Source organism: Carassius gibelio, chromosome A1, assembly GCF_023724105.1.
Source record: "Carassius gibelio isolate Cgi1373 ecotype wild population from Czech Republic chromosome A1, carGib1.2-hapl.c, whole genome shotgun sequence".
In the NCBI taxonomy this organism is placed as follows: Eukaryota; Metazoa; Chordata; class Actinopteri; order Cypriniformes; family Cyprinidae; genus Carassius; species Carassius gibelio.
In genome coordinates this window covers 32,133,823-32,155,764 of record NC_068371.1, presented here as the reverse complement: position 1 = coordinate 32,155,764, position 21,942 = coordinate 32,133,823, and the positions used below count along the sequence as shown (strand labels likewise).

Genomic DNA, 21,942 nt, shown 5'->3' with positions numbered 1-21,942 from the left:
GAAGCTCAGAAACCTTACGAAAATTAACCATGGTTTTACTAAAAAAGAAAAACTGGTTACTGTCATCAAACCATGGTAAACACAAATGTACCACTTTTTTGCTACACTAACTGAAGTTTAACCATGGTATTTGTAGTAAATCTGTGCTTATACAAATAGTAAGCAATACGCATGTAAACAAACATGGTTACTACACTTTTACTGTAGAAAACCATGGTTGATTTTCATAAGGAAAGGGTATAACTAGTACTTAATCTGCTTGATCTACTTTCCTAAAACTAGTCCCACAACTGAAAGAACATTTACAGCTTATATTTTGTACAGACAAATTTATATTAGTGGTGAAATGAACACAAATTTAAGCAACTTTTCTGGAATGTCTTGCCCTGTACATAGCCACTCTAAATGCATTAATACAATGACCACTTGTGTTTGCAAACTGAATAAAAATGAAAATTAAGACATATATTTGACACTGATGATATTAAATCTTGTGCCTTTCCAGAGGCTGAGAAACAACAGTTATGGGAGATTATCAAGGACGAATTGCAGGAGATCCTGAAGAAGTACTCCTTAGACTTCTCAAATGAACAAATGAAGGTAAACAAACTACTCATGTAACAATTCTGCCTCTTCACTTCCATGAATAAACACACAAATTTAGCAGCACTAAATGATAAGCTATGTAGTAAATGTAGATTGTAATTCTTTACCATCTCACTGGTGTAAAGTCTTGTTTTTCATAAACGTATGATGAATGTGCTATTCACTTTTGTTTGTGAAAAAAGACAGTTAATTGAGAAAACGCTGAAATGTGTGCTTTACTTGTTTATTTTTGCTCCACCTACAAAACAAAACTCAACAAACAATCTAATACCCGAATGAACCAATGAATCACTGCTTCAAAAGAACCAATTGAGTGACTGATTCAATTAATCATTCATAAAGACAGTCATGTCATGTAGCTCACCCAACATGGTGGCACATGCACATGCAGCGGCTTCCCTCTCTACCGTAAGAACAGTGTTTTTGTGTTTTTTGACTTGCTAGTCACAGTGTTTTTGTACGTATTCATCTACCCATCTTTAAGCATGCTTACAGTCGTGAGTTTTTGCTGAATGTTGGCAGAACCAATTCTTTAGAATTAACCTGTTAAACTCAGAGCACGTCGAAAAGCTGCAGGATCTCGGTCTGTTTCAGAGGACTACACTATCAACGACCCCCGCTACTTCATCTCGCCCACAGCGGAGGCACCAGAAGTGGCGTGTGAGGAAACAGAAGAAGGGTAAGCGAGGAGATATCCGGTTTATGCTAACGGCTAACCCACACAAGCCAGCTATCCCCACCATCATACTGGCTAACGTACGCTCTTGAACAATAAACTGGACTACATCCAATTACAACTCTCAACACAGAAGACTGTAAGAGACTGTTGTGTTTTTGTGTTCATGGAAATTTTTTTAGCTTGATCAGATGACATGCTGTCAAGCAGACAGAGTTCTCGTAATGAGAGGTAAGTCATACAGCAGCAGGCTTTGTGTTTACAGCAATGATGCGTGGTGTCGTGATGTGGTTGTGGTCTGCAAACACTGCTCACTCCTGGTGGAGTTTATGATTATTAAGTGCCAGCCATTCTATCTACCAATAGAAGACATCACTCCCAACTTCAACAACAGGAGTGAGACACTGAATAAAGTAAATGTAAAATAAAGTTGCTATGGAAATAAACAGACTGGTGCCTAATAATTATTTCATCATGTGAAAGCAGCTGAGAGCCATTCTCTGCACAACACATGCAGTTTTACAGAGATATATCTAATACAAGAAGTCAAGGGTCAAGAGCCCAACTGAATCCAACACTGATCTCCATGATGTTGGCATCATTTTAACCAATAAATCATCAGCATCCAATCCTCTGTAATTCTCAATAACAGCATGTGTTCATCACCAATGCACAATCATAATTTAATTAGCCTCTTAATTATCTCATTGACTTTAACTCTTTGAGGACTTGGGATTTGACTGGAGACTAGATTGTGACTTGAAAGGAATGACTTGGTTCCTCCTCTGCTGAAATCAGCTGCTGAGTTCATGGGTGGAATAAACATATGTCAGGACTTTTACTTTCTGACCCCTGAACTTTACACCTATGCCTGTAATATATCTGTTTTTGTTGCACTTTTTGGCTACCATGTGGAATTGTGAGCAAATGAAGCCTCCAGAAATCAACCCTTTTGTCAACCACTTTGCTGAAAAGCTTAAGGCTTCATGGGGCTTCATTTAGCCATCACTACACATCACACACATGCTAATGACTGCATACAGACCACTCGTTAAAGTCGCCAAAGCATTTCACAAACAAATACAAGTGTGGCCTGAAGAGTCATCAGAGGCTCTTCAAGGCTATTTTGACACCACTAACTGGAATATTTTTAAGCAGGCTACCACATACAATAACTCCACAGACCTCCAAGCGTACTCAGAGACTGTCACTGCCTACATCACTAGTGATGGCGAGTTGAAGCCTCATCCCACATAGCAACATTGTTTTGGCCCAGATCCGGCCCACATCTGGCACCCGTGGAAAGATGATCTGGCCCACATGCAGCGTGGAATGATGGCCCTTGGGCGGACCACTCCTGTTTGCCAGATTTGAGCCACAAGCAGGCCATAGCAATGCCACATGTCAGCCAAGAGTAAAGAAATTAACCTGAAATTTACCAGATCTGAGCCACATAATCTGTGTATATTAAATATGAATTAATTTCAGCCTTAATAAGCCTGTTAACAAGTAGAATCACTGAAGGAAAGAAGAGAACAGAAAAATAGATGAGCAGAAACGCAAGAACTACAACTGACTTCAGCCACAACCTTAGATGAAATCAACTGAAGATAAAAGAAGACATGAAATCTCTCAAGATATCAGCAGAGGAGGATTAAACACGTCCACAAACAGCCTTACCAGCTTCACTTATTACTAACCAGACTGACTTTATTTCTGTTAGACATCTACAAATTTTTTTATTGAGAATTAACAGAGGTTTAACTCTAATGTGTTTCACCATAACAGAGATTAGTGTTTTCATTAGTTGCACTCTTAACTATTATTATATATTTTGTCTTTTTTGGCGGCTGTAACAATGTGTTTTATAATCATCATGAAGTACACTGGTTCACTGATGTTTTTTTTTTTTTTTTTTTTTTTATCTAAAAATTATGTTGTTCCAATGATCCAGTCATATTACAAACCCTGTGTTTCTGCAGCATGAGATCCAGCAGTATTATAACAATCAAAAAAACTTAAACTATGCTGCTACACACAGATATAAACAATCAGCACATTAATCTCAATAATGGTGAAAAATAAAAATATTTAGATAAACTGATCAATTCAGAACTTCACGGAAAAGCTACTAAGTCACAACAACAGCAAAACTATAAGAAATTATTAAGAATTAAACAAATTAATAGGACAATTCAGCTGCATAATTTATTCATGTTGCAATGCATGCTGGGAGTTTTGTACTATGCTAGTACCCAGCATGCATTGCAGCAAGGTACATTTGATTGTCGCCGTTGTTGAGATTCATGTGCTGACTGTGATGTCTGTGTGTGTCATCATAAATTGACTTTTTCATGCTGTTAAAATCTTCTAGCTAATTGTTGTAATATTGCTGGATCTCATACTGCAGAAACACAGGGTTTGTGATGTGAATATATTAATGAAACAATTGTTAGATTAAAAAAAAAACAAATCAGCCTGTTTCATGGTTATTATAAACCATCAACAGATAACCGCCATCACCTGACCTCAATTCAATTTAGCTTCACACACCATTACAGCAACCAAAAAAGACAAGAGATAATAATAGTTAAGAGTGCAACTAATGGAAACACTAATCACTGTTATGGTGACAGATATTAGAATTAAACCTCTGTTAATTCTCAATAAAAACATTTGTAGATGTCTAACAGAAATAAAGTCAGTCTGGTTAGTAATAGGTGAAGCTGATCAAGCTGTTCGTGGAGTTGTTTAATCCTCCTCTGCTGAGATCTCCAGAGATTTAATGTCTTCTTTTATCTTCAGTTGATTTCATCTAAGGTTGTGGCTGAAGTCAGTTGTAGTTCTTGTGTTTCTGCTCATCTCCTTTTCTGTTCTCTTCTTTCCTTCAGTGATTCTGCTTGTTAACAGGCTTATTAAGGCTGAAATTAATTCATATTTATTATATACACATATTTTGTGCCTCAGATAAGGTGCAGTTCTGGTTAATTTCTTTACTCTTGGCTGACATGTGGCATTGCTATGGCCTGCTTGTGGCTCAAATCTGGCAAACAGGAGTGGTCCGCCCAAGGGCCATCATTCCATGCTGCAGGAAGCGAGTCAAAAGCGAGTCTTAAGTCAAATCTCAAGTCCTCAAAGAGTTAACTCTTTGCGGGCGGCAGTGGCTCAGTGGTTCATGTAGGTTGTCTACAAACCGAAAGGTTGGTGGTTCGATCCCCGGCTCCACCTGACCAAGTGTTGAGATGTCCTTGAGCAAGACACCTAACCCCAGCTGCTCCCGACGAGCTGGATGGCGCCTTGAATGGCAGACACCGCGGTCGGTGTGTGAATGAGTGAGTGGATGGGTGAATGCGAGGCAAATTGTAAAGCGCTTTGAATGGCCATGTGGTCTGTTGAAAGCGCTATATAAATGCAGTCCATTTAAAGTCAATGAGATAATTAAGTGACCAATTGAATTATGATTGGGCATTAGTGATAAATACTTGCTGTTATTGAGAATTACAAAGGATTGGATGATTTATTGTTTAAAATGATACCACCGTCATGGAGATCAGTGTTTGCTTTAGTTGGGCTCTTGACCCTTTTAATATTTCTAAGTGATTTGCTTTTGAGCAATTGCAGTTGTGTTACATAATAAACATTAGCACATCGCTGAATTAAAGGCTTGAGACAGCAAATTAAGTTACACTTTTAGCTTTTGAAACATTGAAACAAACATCACTGAACTACAAAAAAAATTCAAAAAAATAATAATAATCCTATTAAGCAAATACTACTGTAAAGCTTAAACAATTGGGGATAACTGCTCAGGCTTTTAGACATGACCACTTATCATATGATCCTCAACAGCGGTGACAAAAAGTATTCATGCGGCAGTGCATGATGGGAGTTTTTACTATGGTGTTACCCAGCATGCATTTCAGCATGAAGCATTTTGTTGATTTTCCCCATTGTTGAGATTCATATGCTCATGCATATGACAGAGGACCTCTTCTGGACCAACAACACAGCAGCACTGGCCAAAAAAGCACAGCACAGTCTCTATTTCTTTCCCGCTAACTGAGAAAAGCCAGAGCGCTGGCCCCCATCATGTGCACCTTCTCAAAAGCATTCTGATGAACTGCTTCACTGTGTGGCATGGGGCCTGAAATGCATCCTGCTGCAAGTCACTTCAACCCATAGAGAGAGCAGCTGAGAAGATCATTGGTGTCTCCCTTCTCTCCAGAACATTTATGGACCCCATCTCACCCGTAAAGCCCTCTGCTTTGCAGGTGATCCCACCCTCCCATCACACAGCTTCTTCAGTCTGCTGCCATCAGGGAGGAGACTGCGGAGCAGCCAGGACCAGCAGACTGAAAGACAGCTTTGACCAACAGGTTGTCAGGAAGCTGAACTCCCTCCCGACCTTGCCCTCCCTCCACTCCTCTCCTCCCTGCCCATCCCAGTTCACTGGTTTGCACTCTATCTGCCATATGCCATGTCCTGCTTTACTTATCTTTTTTTTTTTACATATTAGTGTTAGCTGTATGCACCAAGGGTCTGAGAGTAATGCAATTTAAATGTTTCCTATGAAATACTATGTGAATAAGATCTATTTAATCCTCTAAAGGGATTTTATGGGTCACAAAATTACTTTGATCAATGACATGGATTTGAACATGATCTGTTGCGAATTAAATTGCATATTGTTTTGTATTTTGTAGATCTTCAACGACCCCATCCATGGTCACATTGAGCTGCACCCCCTGTTGGTGAAGATCACAGATACTCCTCAGTTTCAGAGACTGAGACACATCAAACAGCTGGGAGGAACATATCTGGTGTATCCAGGTGCTTCCCACAATCGCTTTGAACACTCACTTGGGTGAGATATTATTATTTTCAGAGCTGACATTTTTGTAGGCTATTTGTTAATATTTTAATAATTCGATAACACATTCATGGTTCTCTGTTGTTGGTTAATGATCATAATAAAATAAAAATAAATTCAATATTTAATATTTTTATTAGATTCCATGTTTTTGACCTTGAAGTAAACAGTAAAGGTATGTTGTGTGTGTGTGTGTGTGTGTGTGTGTGTGTGTGTGTTTGTTAGTGTGGCGTATTTAGCAGGACGTCTGGTGAAGATTCTTCATGACAATCAACCAGAGCTCAAAATCACCAAACAGGATTTCCTGTGTGTTCAAATCGCTGGTCTGTGTCATGACTTGGGTGAGGAGCACTAAAGCTTATGGAAAAACCCTCCAGCAACTTTACTTCACATAAAAAAAAAAAATATATATATATATATATATATTAAGGGTGTAACGGTTCACAAAATTCATGGTTTGGTTCGATACGATACACTGATGTCACGGTTTCGGTTCGGTACGGTTCGATACGTTTTAGATACAGCAAAATGTAAAAACATCTCAACTTTTCAGAATGCTGCAAGCGCACTGCGGGTCATGTGACAAGAACTAATCAATCAGCTTCATCCTTTCCCGTAACAATGTTGAAAGCTCAGACAAGATGAAGGAACAGCTGATCATAGTTGTATATGGATTGCAATTTTGAAATAAATTTAGTAGCAGAGCTAGCCTACTGCAAGCTATTTTTAGAGCTGCAAATCCATTTATCCTTTGCTGAAATTTCCACGTCTTCATGGAGAGAGCAGCACGTCATTGTTGCTTAGCAAAGGCAGATGCCTCAGGGGCGCTTCTGCCCGAGCGCTTTGGAAAGGAGGAGAAAGACGCGCCTAGCGTTTTCCACGCGTTTTTAGGCGAGATATGTGAATGGCCCCTAAGGCGCTCGCTCACTCAGCACGCACTGAAGGCTCGTTGCAAAATGTGTAATGCATTTAACAGACCAGAAATAGAAGATCCTCCAATAACCAACAGGTCTGGTATTTGGGTGCACTTTGGATTCCCCGTAAGATATAATGGTGATGAGAGAATGAATGGTAAATAGTAAGGTCTCATATCCACGGCTATAACGTAAATGAAGCCTACCAGATTTTCCCAGATACTGACACACTAAAGGCGGGCGTACACAGTGCGAATTCGGATGGTCAGAAGATCATATGTTCACGCACACGGCACGAGTGAGTTTATCTTAAAATCGTACGGACGGGATGATATACAACACGATTTTACAACCTGCGAATTCCAGAAGCAATCGCACGAAGTTGATAGACGCGTTCGACCTGAAGCACCGCTGCACGCACAGAAGGATCACTGTATGACATTAAAGTACCACGAGAGCGATAAGAGAGCACACATATCCAATGCATTCGAATCGCTCTCGCGGTACTTTGATGTCATACAGGTGATCATTCTGTGCGTGCAGCGGTGTTTCAAGTGGAACACGCCTAATATAACTGCTCTCCCTCTCTCATAACTGCATATAAAATATTGGTACTAGCCGTGACTGTTTCCTACACGTACAGGTTATTTTTCAGCAATATGAAACCGGGCCGTTTATGGAGAGTCCCTGTAAACTACATATGCGTGTGTGTGTGAGAGAGAGAGAGAGAGAGAAAGGGAGAACTAAAAAGGCATTGGAAAGAGTTCAGCGAGTTTTCCTAGTTCGTGATTGGTCAACTTCAGATAAATCAACAAATCGGCTCGTTCAACCGCACAAATGGCACGAATTCAAACCGATAGCTCACGAACTTTTTAGACATGTTTAAAAATGATCGGGAGGTCAGGAAGTCCTCTGCTTGGCTCGTAATTCATTGCAAATTATACGAGCCGTGACCATATGAGCATACGCAATTTCCACACGATTGAAAAAAATTGCATGCAAACTCGTAAGACAGCAAAAATCGCACAGTGTACGCCCGCCTTAAGGTGATGTCGGCGTAAATGAGTTGACATGTTTCAAGTATTCCCACTGGTGTTTTTTTTTTTTTTTTTTAATTCCTGCTGGTGTACCCTATTGTCATGTAGCAGATTGACCGTTGTTTTTTTATCCACCACTCTCTTGCCATCACCATTATAGCTTACAGGGAATCCAAAGTGCACTCAAACACCAAACCTGTTGGTTATTGGAGGATCTTCTATTTCTGGTCTGTTAAACGCACTGGCCACCACGTACCGTGCATGAACTGCTCACTCACTCAGCGCGTACTGAGTGAGCGAGCGACTGATTGAGTAGCCTAACATAAACATATAAGTTGGTGTTTTTTTCTTCTTCGGGGGTGTCAGGGGTATTGCCTGTTACGTCGTTTGGGTTATTGGGCTACCTTGTTGAACGCATATCATTTTATTTCACTTTTTTTATATAATTAATTAGTTGAATGAACCGTTCGGTACATAATGCGTACCGCGTACCGAACCGAAAGCCTCGTACCGAACGCTTCAATACGAATACGCGTATCGTTAATATATACATAAATATATATATGTAAAAAATCTGTAAGCAACTTAGTCACTGTTTACAAAAATGTTTTTTGGTGATTGCTTGGAATTACTATATTTTGTGCTTGATATATCTGTTTAATGTTTTAAAGTGAGCCACAAATGGGAAACATGGTTTTTTGGCCCAAAACTAGAATCATGTTTTACTTGCAGTAGGGGTGAGACGCAAAACTCATAACACGCAATTACAATTTACATCTGAATCACGAACATCCAGAGTCAAACAAGCCTATTGACTTAAAACATAGTGGTGCATTAAATAATCAGTTGTCAAAATGGTCATTAAAACCTGAGTTAAACTTTAAAACACTGTATAGTCTTAACTGTATGAATTGAAAATACATTGATTCTTATTAAAGCTACTAAAGTTCTTCAGTCAAGAGCAGTGGTTGATATTCTCTGTCCTTTAATTTTTGTTTGACAGTAATGACACATACAGCAGCAGGTATTTCCATTAGTCTTAACCCTCTAGGCACCACGGTCGAGTTTCCTCAACAAGATGCGGTACTGAATAAAACGGACAATTTTGTCAAATAGGGTGTCAAATTTCATGCGACCTCCCCTGCACCAGAAGGCAGACTCATCTCTGACTCAAAAAAACTCATGCTTCTGTACAAAATATTCAAGCTAGAGTGCATTGAATCAGTGCAAACAAAAGCGGAGCTAGTGTGAGAGTGAGCCATTTTATCAGAGCTAAATTGTCAACGTCAGCGAGTATTGGCATTAGATTATTATTATTATTATTATTATTATTATTATTATTATTATTATCTAATGGCATCAATAAAGCTTACCCACAATGAAGTGTGGGACTTCTATTCACGGACCCTGATTCTTTGTCTAATGCCAGTGGGTATGTTAGACGAGGTCGCAGTATTCATAGGACAGTTAGGGGGCAACGTGGAGGCAGGGTGGGGAGTCGCAATGACAATGACAGTAGTCCGAGCTGTGCACACTTGGCGCCCGTGCGAGGCAGATCTGGCCGCGCTGCTCATAGCAGGAGTAGAGGCAGTCTGACACGGGGCATAGATTTTGAACTAAACACGTATTGTCTACTTGTGTTTTTGTGTCATGCCTTCTGTATGTAGTAAATTTAAAATCTCTACAGCAAAAGGCCAACCGCCACATGCATTCGGTTTGTTTCTACCATTTATTAGCAGAGGTGGAGAGTCCAGGGGTCAGAAAGTAAAAGTCCTGCCACATTTTTGCTCCACCCATGAACTCAGCAGCTGATTTCACCAGAGGAGGAAACAAGTCATTCCTTCCAAGTCACAAACTAGTCTCAACTCAAATCCCAAGTCCTCAAAGAGTTAAAGTCAATGAGATAATTAAGAGACTAATTAAATGATGATTGTGCATTGGTGATGAACACCTGCTGTTATTGTGCGTTACAGAGGATCAGATGCTGATGTTTTATTGGTTAAAATTATGCCACCATCATTGAGATCAGTGTTTGTTTCAGTTGGGCTCTTGACCTTTGGTTTCTTATGTTAGATATTTCTCTGTAAAAGTACATGTGCCGTTATAAAACAGTGCGATCTGTGCTTTGCAGAAAACCGTTACTAGCTCCTTTTACATGATGAAGTAATTATTAGGCATCAGCCTGTTTATTTCCAAAACAATTTTATGTATTTATTATTAACAAATGTTCAGTTTTTAAATAACCTACCTTGTGGAACCGTTGGTTTAATCACTATAATGAATACATTTCCTAATGTATGTAATAAATATAAATTTTTTCGAAATATTTTCCTAATAAGACGCACAGACATCATGACCCAGCATATGAATCTCAACAATGGTGACAATCAACAAAACACTTCAAGTTGAAGTGCATGCTGGGTAACACCATAGTAAAAACTCTGATTATGCACTGTAGCATGAATAATTATTGTAACCACTGTTGAGGATCATATGATAAGTGCTCATATCTAAAATCCCGAGCCTGTACAATTTTTTCCCCCAATATTTAAGCATTACAATAATATTTGTTTAATAGGACTTTTTTGTAGTTCAGTAATTGCTGAACATAATTTAACAAACCCAAGAGAGACACCTTCATGAAGTTAATTAAAATGTTTTAGATAAAAAAAGGGCAATTAAATTTTCTACTTCAAGCTTTTAATTCAGCAATGTGTTAATGTTTACTATGTAACACAACAGCAAGTGTTTAAAAGCAAATTACTTTGAATTATTAAAAGGGTCAAGAGCCCAACTAAAGCAAACACTGATCTCCATGATGGTGGATTCACCACGATTGTGGTGACAAAGTTTTTTTTTTTTTTTTTCTTCCAGTTGATTTCATCCAAGGCTGTGCTTAAAGTCAATTGTAGTTCTTGTGTTTCTCTTTTCTTCAGTGATGTTGATTGTTAACAGCAGGTGTTCATCTCTAATGCAGAATTATCATTTAATTAGTCACTTAATTATCTCATTGACTTTAACTCTTTGAGGACTTGGGATTTGACTCAAGACTTGTTTGTGACTTGAAAGGAATGACTTGATTCCTCCTCTGGTGAAATCAGCTGCTGGGTTCATGGGTGGAACAAAAATATGGCAGGACTTTTACTTTCTGACCCCTGGACTCTCCACCTCTGTTTATTAGTAATGATTTACACAGTTTGTTTAGTACTTACAATTTACATGAGCATTCAGTTTTGTATAATATAGCACACAGAAGGTGAGGGACATTTTGGGGGGAAAGAAGTGCTGCATTTTATCATTTAAACGTGACTTTTCATGAAAATTTGAGAATTCAAGATGGCCGCCACCATATGCATCATAATATCCAAATTAGATGGGGAAATTTAATCCCTACATAAACATTGGTTCATCCTTAATATATCTATAATTTACAGAAAGTCTCTATCTTTTATCACTTTTAAGATATAGCCTTTTGAATTTAAGCAGTAGTGGACGAAGTACACAAATCAAGTACTTGAGTAAAAGTACAGATACATATAATAAAATATTACTCCAGTAAGAGTAAAAGTACTCCTTTTTCAATTTTACTCAAGTGAATGTACAAAAGTACTCGATTTTTTATGTACTTAAGTAAAAAAGTACTGAAAGATAGATGTTTGCAATTTTATATAGGCTACTTAATTTAATTTTATAATAGCACATTTTTTTTTTTTTTTTTATAATCCTACTGCTCAAAATACCTGGAATTTTTTCCAAAATAACCACTATATGGAGTCAAGATATATTTTTGTTGTTGATATGGACTACACTGATGAGAGTGATGTTAACTGTGAAGCTTACACTGTTATGTAACTGAGAGAAAACAGAGATGGCCATCTGATTTTCACCAGTAAGAACAAAGTATTTTAAAGCTTGTTGTTTTACATTTACATTTACATTTATTCATTTAGCAGACACTTTTATCCAAAGCGACTTACAGATGAAGACAGTAGAAGCAATCAAAAACAACAAAAAGAGCAATGATATATAAGTGCTATAACAAGTCTCAGTTAGGTTAACACCGTTCACAGAGCATGGGATTTTAAATAATAAAATAAATAAAAAGAAAACAGATAGAATAAAAAAAAACAATAGAGCAATTATTTGCCTGAGGAAGCTGGCAAAGTTGAATGTGGATAAGACCCTGTTGACCCTTTTTTATAGGTCTTTTGTTGAGTCAGTTGTTACCTTGTCCTTAATCTGCTGGTATGGGTCCATCACTGTAAAACAGAAAAACTCCCTTTCGAGGTTAATTAAGGTGAGCAGCAGCATCACAGGTTCTATGCAGAAAGGTCTGGAGCTCTGAAAAAAGCAATAAGTAAATTTACTTAATTTTTATTTGGCAAGCTTTTGCACAAGCATTTTTCAAGTAAATTTAACACATTTGGAAATTAAGTAAATCTACTTAACTAAGTTAAGTAAAAAAAAAAGAATAATAATAATTAAAAAAAACAAATAAGTATATTTTATTGAGTAAATTTTAATTAAATAATATTAAATTAATGTATTTAGCAGACACTTTTATCCAAAGCAACTTACAGTGCATTCAGGCTAACAATTTTCACCTATCACCTATCACCTATCATCAAACCCCCCAACCTTGCACTTGCTAATGCAATGTTCTACCACTGAGCTACAGGAACACTTCAAGATTTTGTGAAAAATAAGTCAAAATTTCACTTACTTACTTTTTTATTTTGGAAAAGTTTTTACACTAATAAAAAACCCGAAACAGATATTCTAGAAATTTCTAAATGTAAAATATTTTTTTTTTCAAAACAGTTTTATCAAATGAGTGTAAATAAGTCTCTCACTTCTGTCTCTTTAAACCAGTTTACAGCAAAGACAGCACAAAGGACTGGATGAACATGATAAATATTCTGCAATTAAGAAAACAGACAAAATAAATAGCACTGTAAAACCCGATAAGTAAACTTTACTCAAACCGTTTGAGTAAATAGATTGCCTTGATTTAAACCATGTAAGTTTTAAAACTTTGCATTCAAGTAATTAATTCATTAACTAAGTGCTGATTGAGCATTAGTGATGAACAGCTGCTGTTAACAAACAGAATCCCTGAAGAAAAGAGAAACACAAGAACTACTTCAACTGACTTCAGACACAGCCTTAGATGAAATCAACTGAAATAAAATACATGAAATCATGAACAACATGAACAACCCCACAAACAGCATCACCAGCTGCACTTATTAATAACCAGACTGACTTTATTTCTGTCAGACGTCTAAAGATCTTATTGAGAATTAACTAAGGTTTAGATGTTGATTTATTGTTTCATTTGAAGTAACCATGTTAGAGATCAGTGTTTGATTTAGTTGGGCTCTTGACCCTTGACTTCTGTTTTAGTATTTTCTCTGGCTGTTATAACCATGTGTTTTTAAAACACATTTGTTGTAAACCAAAAGCCCAGAACAAAAGCCATCAGGTGTTAACCTGTACCTAGGTGTAGATTGTTATACTTAATATCGGTGATGATAATCATCAATTATTGATCCATACGGAGCCTAATCTCTGATGAAATAAGTGTTGTGTAATTTGATTAATTATGGTAAAAGTGATTCTAAGAGGAAGTGGTTCTGTTATAATCAGTTAATATGAATGACTTTTCAATCAGTGTGGTCTTCTACAGTGTCAAACAGTCACACAAAGACATCAATAATCAGCATATGAACCTCAACAATGGTGACCATTAAAAAAAAAAAATGCTGCAGAGCATGCTGGGAGCCATGGATGAGTTCTGTACTACAATAGTACCCAGAATGCATTGCAGCATGTTTTTTTCATCACCATTGTAGAGGTTCATATTCTGATTATTAATGTCTGTGTTTGACCAACTGGCATAGAAGAAAAATGTATGTGTACAAAAATGTTTAGGAAGTCATTTTTATGTTAACTGATTATCACAGAATCACTGGCTCTTAATGTCACTTTTACTAGGATCACTTCTACTAATTACACAACATCTACTTCATTAGACTCCATACAGATACAAAATTGATGATTATCATCACCAATATAAAGTATAACAACTTACACCTAGATACAGGTTAACACCTGATGGCTTTTCTTCTGGGCTATTGAGTTACAACAAATGTGTTTTAGAAATACACGGTTATAACAGCCAGAGAAAAGACTAAGGGTGCTTTCATACCTGCCTCATTTAGTTCGGTTGAATCGTACCAGAGTTCGTTTCCCCTTTTGGTGCAGTTCGATTGGGCAGGTGAGAAAGCAGCAATCGCACTCTGGTGCGGACTAAAAGCGGACCAAACAAGCGGTACGCTTTCAAACGAACTTTGGAGCGGTTCGTTTGTGGTGAGAATGTGATCCGACCTCGAACAGACCCAACTGCAAAAAGTACTGATCATTTTTGGACTAAACCAGCTGCCGTAGTCAGTTGCGTTGTGCATTATGGGATGAGGAAGTGTTTGTTGACAGTTTGCAATTTAGCATGGCAGCTCGTGGACAAACTTGGAGTTGTGAGGAGGTGCGGAGCCTCATAGAAATTTGGTCAGATGACCATGAGCATGTCAGAGTTAAGAAGAATTAATGCAAGCCTCCGCTTGAAGTTACGAGCGATTCCCGCTCGCTGTTTGCAGTGCATTAGAACGTTGTTTTCAAGCCGCATCCGCTCTTCATTACAGAAATGTATTTTTTGCATATTGTGGTGTATACAAACAATGTAATGGATTATGGCCAGGGACAAAACCAGCCCACGCAGTCGTGTTGTCGTATAGTTGTGTTGTCTCCGTGTTGTTTGCTGGCTTTTCCTCCTCTGTTGGAATTTTCCCACACGTAAATTCTGACCAATCGAAAAGCAGTTTAGGAAATACTTCATGGCCAATGAGTGATGTAGATTTTGTCATGTGACTGCATTTTGGTTCGTTTCAACTGGTACGGACCAAAGCAATCAGTGTGGTTTGAAAAGGAACCAAAAAAGTTGGAAATGCTACAATGTATAATTGTTTGCCCTTGGTTCAGACCAAATGAATCGAATTAGAGATGTGAAAGCACCCTAAGACAGAAATCAAGGGTCAAGAGCCCAACTAAATCAAACACTGATCTCTAACATGGTTACTTCAAATGAAACAATAAATCAACATCTAAACCTTAGTTCATTCTCAATAAGATCTTCTGTAGACATCTGACAGAAATAAAATCAGTCTGGTTATTAATAAGTGGAGCTGCTGATCCTGTTTGTGGGGTTGTTTAGTCAGATCTTGAGAGATTTCATGTATTTTATTTCAGTTGATTTCATCTAAGGCTGTGTCAGAAGTCAGTTGTAGTAGTTCTTGTGTTTCTCTTTTCTTCAGTGATTCTGTTTGTTAACAGCAGCTGTTCATCACTAATGCACAATCAGCACTTAGTTAATCAATTAATTACTTACAGAGGTGGAGAGTCCAGGGGTCAGAAAGTAAAAGTCCTGCCACATTTTTGCTCCACCCATGAACTCAGCAGCTGATTTCACCAGAGGAGGAAACAAGTCATTCCTTCCAAGTCACAAACTAGTCTCAACTCAAATCCCAAGTCCTCAAAGAGTTAAAGTCAATGAGATAATTAAGAGACTAATTAAATGATGATTGTGCATTGGTGATGAACACCTGCTGTTATTGTGCGTTACAGAGGATCAGATGCTGATGTTTTATTGGTTAAAATTATGCCACCATCATTGAGATCAGTGTTTGCTTCAGTTGGGCTCTTGACCTTTGGTTTCTTATGTTAGATATTTGTCTGTAAAAGTACATGTGCTGTTATAAAACAGTGCGATCTGTGCTTTGCAGAAAACCGTTACTAGCTCCTTTTACATGATGAAGTAATTATTAGGCATCAGCCTGTTTATTTCCAAAACAATTTTATGTATTTATTATTAACAAATGTTCAGTTTTTAAATAACCTACCTTGTGGAACTGTTGGTTTAATCACTATAATGAATACATTTCCTAATGTATGTAATAAATATAATTTTTTTCGAAATCTTTTCCTAATAAGACGCACAGACATCATGACCCAGCATATGAATCTCAACAATGGTGACAATCAACAAAACACTTCAAGTTGAAGTGCATGCTGGGTAACACCATAGTAAAAACTCTGATTATGCACTGTAGCATGAATAATTATTGTAACCACTGTTGAGGATCATATGATAAGTGCTCATGTCTAAAATCCCGAGCCTGTACAATTTTTTCCCCCAATATTTAAGCATTACAATAATATTTGTTTAATAGGACTTTTTTGTAGTTCAGTAATTGCTTAACATAATTTAACAAACCAAAGAGAGACACCTTCATGAAGTTAATTAAAATGTTTTAGATAAAAAAGGGCAATTCAATTTTCTACTTCAAGCTTTTAATTCAGCAATGTGTTAATGTTTACTACGTAACACAACAGCAAGTGTTTAAAAGCAAATGACTTTGAATTATTAAAAGGGTCAAGAGCCCAACTAAAGCAAACACTGATCTCCATGATGGTGGATTCACCACGATTATGGTGACAAAGTTTTTTTTTTTTTTTTTTTTTTCTTCCAGTTGATTTCATCCAAGGCTGTGCTTAAAGTCAATTGTAGTTCTTGTGTTTCTCTTTTCTTCAGTGATGTTGATTGTTAACAGCAGGTGTTCATCTCTAATGCAGAATTATCATTTAATTAGTCACTTAATTATCTCATTGACTTTAACTCTTTGAGGACTTGGGATTTGACTCAAGACTTGTTTGTGACTTGAAAGGAATGACTTGATTCCTCCTCTGGTGAAATCAGCTGCTGGGTTCATGGGTGGAACAAAAATATGGCAGGACTTTTACTTTCTGACCCCTGGACTCTCCACCTCTGATTACTTAAATGCAAAGTTTTAAAACTTGCATGGTTTAAATCAAGGCAATCTATTTACTCAAACGGTTTGAGTAAAGTTTACTTATCGGGTTTTACAGTGCTATTTCTTTTGTCTGTTTTCTTAATTGCAGAATATTTATCATGTGCATCCAGTCCTTCGTGCTGTCTTTGCTGTAAACTGGTTTAAAGGGACAGAAGTGAGAGACTTATTTACCCTCATTTGATAAAACTGTTTTGAAAAAAAAATATTTTACATTTAGAAATTTCTAGAATATCTGTTTCGGGTTTTTTTTTGTTAGTGTAAAAACTTTTCCAAAATAAAAAAGTAAGTAAGTGAAATTTTCACTTATTTTTCCACAAAATCTTGAAGTGTTCCTGTAGCTCAGTGGTAGAACATTGCATTAGCAAGTGCAATGTTGGGGGGTTTGATTCCCCGGGAACAATAGGTAAAAATTGTCAGTTTGAATGCACTGTAAGTTGCTTTGGATAAAAGTGTCCGCTAAATGCATTAATTTAATATTATTTAATTAAATTTTAATCAATAAAATCTACTTATTATTATTATTTTTTTTTTTTACTTATTTAAGTAGATTTACTTAATTTCCAAATGTGTTAAATTTACTTGAAAAATGCTTGTGCAAAAACTTGCCAAATAAAAATTAAGTAAATTTACTTATTACTTTTTTCAGTGAGGATCTTTATCAGAAGCAGATGTTAAGAAGGGTTGAATCTATCCTGTTAGATAATTCCCATCCCTTACAGGCTGAACCAACAGATATAAACACTCTTTTGTGCCTGCATCCATTCTGCTTCTTAATTCTATAAAGAATCACAGATAACTTAGTGATTTTCTATTTATTGATTGTTTATTGTTTTTATTATTTTAACCATGCCTGCATGGTAGGCAATTTTTGTATTGGTACTGTGTGTGTGATTGTGTGTGATCTGTTATACTATCTGTTGCAAAATGAATTGCCCCATTGGGGACAAATAAATAATTTGAACTAAAACAATAGAGCAAGCTAGTTAGAGGTCATTACACATAGACACACACATATACAATTGCATAATAAATGAAAAGAAAATAGAATACAAAAAGATTAGAAAGGCAGTTAGATGTTTTTAAGAATAGAATTAGAATAGTGAGTGTTAAAGTTAGAGGGTCAAATAAAGATGGAAGAGATGCGTTTAAGGACTCAGCTGCTCGGATTGAGTTGGGGAGGTCATTCCACCAGGAGGGAACATTTAATTTAAAAGTCTGTAAAAGTGACTTTGTGCTTCTTTGGGATGGCACAATCAAGGGACTTTCACTTGCAGAAGGCACTATTCTACACAGCAAAAAATCCAGAGTGAAATTAACTCTGCTGGGAGTACATGTGAGACCACACTCAAGAGTGTGAAAGTGTTAAAATGGGAGTGTTAAATTAACACTGAAGCTGAGTTAAAGGTAATTGGATAATTAAGTGATTAATTGAGTGATGATTGACCATTATGGACGAGACCTGATGTTAACATGCAGAATCAACAAAGATGAAAATCACTATTTTTATGTCACCATTATAGTGGTCAGTGTTTGGTTTAGTTGGGCTCTTGAGCCTTACATTTTTAAAGTCAGATTTGGTTTAGCTGTTACAACTGAATTGTAATGAACAGACAAGAAAAAAATAAAAACATGGCCATTTGACCTGAATAGACAAACTCGATTAAAGCCTAAACAAATTTGATTGATATCATTGATTATAACCACCATGTGATTGTACAGTACCCGCTAATTAAAAGGATTTCTTTAAAGTTGTTCTGATATGCACAAAAAAGCTTGTTTTAGGCACACACATACATCAAAAATTAGTGTAGGAATCTCAACAACGGTGACAAACAGCATACACTGTAAAAAGTGATTCTCTATATTTATTCAATAAAACTGTGTCAAAAATTTACAAGCAATATCATTAATTAAATTTAACACATTTTAGTTAGAAATAATCATTCAAAATTAGTAGAATAACATGAAAAAATTAAGTAAAATTTACACAAAAATATTGATTTCATTGGACAAAAGACAAAAACAAAAAAACCCTATGCTAAAGAATACAGTATTGTTCAAAATAATAGCAGTACAATGTGACTAACCAGAATAATCAAGGTTTTTAGTATATTTTTTTATTGCTACGTGGCAAACAAGTTACCAGTAGGTTCAGTAGATTGTCAGAAAACAAACAAGACCCAGCATTCATGATATGCACGCTCTTAAGGCTGTGCAATTGGGCAATTAGTTGAAAGGGGTGTGTTCAAAAAAATAGCAGTGTCTACCTTTGACTCTACAAACTCAAAACTATTTTGTACAAACATTTTTTTTTTCTGGGATTTAGCAATCCTGTGAATCACTAAACTAATATTTAGTTGTATGACCACAGTTTTTTAAAACTGCTTGACATCTGTGTGGCATGGAGTCAACCAACTTGTGGCACCTCTCAGCTGTTATTCCACTCCATGATTCTTTAACAACATTCCACAATTCATTCACATTTCTTGGTTTTGCTTCAGAAACAGCATTTTTGATATCACCCCACAAGTTCTCAATTGGATTAAGGTCTGGAGATTGGGCTGGCCACTCCATAACATTAATTTTGTTGGTTTGGAACCAAGACTTTGCCCGTTTACTAGTGTGTTTTGGGTCATTGTCTTGTTGAAACAACCATTTCAAGGGCATGTCCTCTTCAGCATAGGGCAACATGACCTCTTCAAGTATTTTAACATATGCAAACTGATCCATGATCCCTGGTATGCGATAAATAGGCCCAACACCATAGTAGGAGAAACATGCCCATATCATGATGCTTGCACCTCCATGCTTCACTGTCTTCACTGTGTACTGTGGCTTGAATTCAGAGTTTGGGGGTCGTCTCACAAACTGCCTGTGGCCCTTGGACCCAAAAAGAACAATTTTACTCTCATCAGTCCACAAAATGTTCCTCCATTTCTCTTTAGGCCAGCTGATGTGTTCTTTGGCAAATTGTAACCTCTTCTGCACATGCCTTTTTTTAACAGAGGGACTTTGCGGGGGATTCTTGAAAATAGATTAGCTTCACACAGACGTTTTCTAACTGTCACAGTACTTACAGGTAACTCCAGACTGTCTTTGATCATCCTGGAGGTGATCATTGGCTGAGCCTTTGCCATTCTGGTTATTCTTCTATCCATTTTGATGGTTGTCTTCCGTTTTCTTCCACGTCTCTCTGGTTTTGCTCTCCATTTTAAGGCATTGGAGATCATTTTAGCTGAACAGCCTACCATTTTTTGCACCTCTTTATAGGTTTTCCCCTCTCTAATCAACTTTTTAATCAAAGTACGCTGTTCTTCTGAACAATGTCTTGAACGACCCATTTTCCTCAGCTTTCAAATGCATGTTCAACAAGTGTTGGCTTCATCCTTAAATAGGGGCCACCTGATTCACACCTGTTTCTTCACAAAATTGATGACCTCAGTGATTGAATGCCACACTGCTATTTTTTTGAACACACCCCTTTCAACTAATTCAACTAATTGCCCAATTGCACAGCCTTAAGAGCGTGCATATCATGAATGCTGGGTCTCATTTGTTTTCTGAGAATCTACTGAACCTACTGGTAACTTGTTTGCCACGTAGCAATAAAAAAATATACGAAAAACCTTGATTATTCTGGTTAGTCACATTGTACTGCTATTATTTTGAACAATACTGTACATGCATGCCAGGCCAGTGGTTGGTGATCATGAAACACCCTTCGAAAACATTATATGCATGCACATGACATCAGCCTTTTTTTTACAAATTCACAATTTTGTTGTTTACATAAATATGATACAGGCATCATGTTCAAAAGGCTGTGTCTTAAGGCTCCCAAAACAGAGGCTCAGTTGGGTGTCAGGCTGTTGCCCAATTCAGTCACTTTAATAAACAATACTTAAATAAGACCACATATTAGCTTGGGTGAAAACAGGTAACCAGACTCCACGTATGGTGATATATTAATCATCAGCAAACAACCCGCACCATCGAGCCACATGTTCTCTTGCTGTTTTGACCCCTAAAATGTTAAAGTCAGTTTGATTCTGTTTCTGAACTTTAGGTGTCTTCAATACCTCTGTTTTGGGAGCCTTAAGACACAGCCTTTTGAACATGATGCCTGTATCATATTTATGTAAACAACAAAATTGTGAATTTGTAAAAAAAAGGCTGATGTCAGTTGGGTGTCAGGCTGTTGCCCAATTCAGTCACTTTAATAAACAATACTTAAATAAGACCACATATTAGCTTGGGTAAAAACAGGTAACCAGAAGTTCAGAAACAGAATCAAACTGACTTTAACATTTTAGGGGTCAAGAGCCCAACTAAAGCAAACACTGACCACTATAATGGTGACACAATTAAAATAGTGGTTTTTGTCTTTGTTGGTTCTGCATGTTAACATCAGGTCTCGTCAATAATGGTCAATCATCACTCAATTAATCACTTAATTATATCATTAACTTTATCTCTGCTTCAGTGTTAATTTAACACTCCTATTTTAGCACTTTCACACTCTTGAGTGTGGTCTCACATGTACTCCCAGCAGAGTTAATTTCACTCAGATTTTTTTGCTGTGTAGAGGGCACATAAGTCTGAAGTAACAAATTTAGGTAAATGGGTGCAGAGCCAGTGGTAGTTTTGTAGGTAAACATCAATGCCTTGAATTTTATGCGAGCAGCTATTGGAAGCCAGTGCAAATTGATAAACAGGGTCATTAAAAATGTATCTTGCTGCCGCATTCTGAATTAATTGTAAATGTTTGAAATAATTGGCTGGAAGTCCTGCCAAGAGGGCATTGCAATAGTCCAGCCTAGACAGAACAAGAGCTTGAAGAAGGAGTTGTGCAGCATGTTCCGAAAGAAAGGGCTTGATTATAAAAATTACCTCAACTTAGCACCAACAAGCT

The 21,942-nt window shown here is 37.0% G+C and overlaps 1 protein-coding gene across 1 annotated transcript in view; it reads left to right on the top strand.

Moving 5' to 3' along the window:
• The window catches only part of LOC128027910 (deoxynucleoside triphosphate triphosphohydrolase SAMHD1-like), a 67,692-nt gene that overhangs the window by 12,932 nt on the left and 32,818 nt on the right, over positions 1-21,942 (top strand). Inside the window, exons 2-4 of the mRNA XM_052615727.1 lie at positions 506-600; positions 5,986-6,146; positions 6,378-6,493. Of these exons, the coding sequence (XP_052471687.1) occupies positions 506-600; positions 5,986-6,146; positions 6,378-6,493 (372 nt within the window). The remainder of the gene's footprint in view (positions 1-505; positions 601-5,985; positions 6,147-6,377; positions 6,494-21,942) is intronic.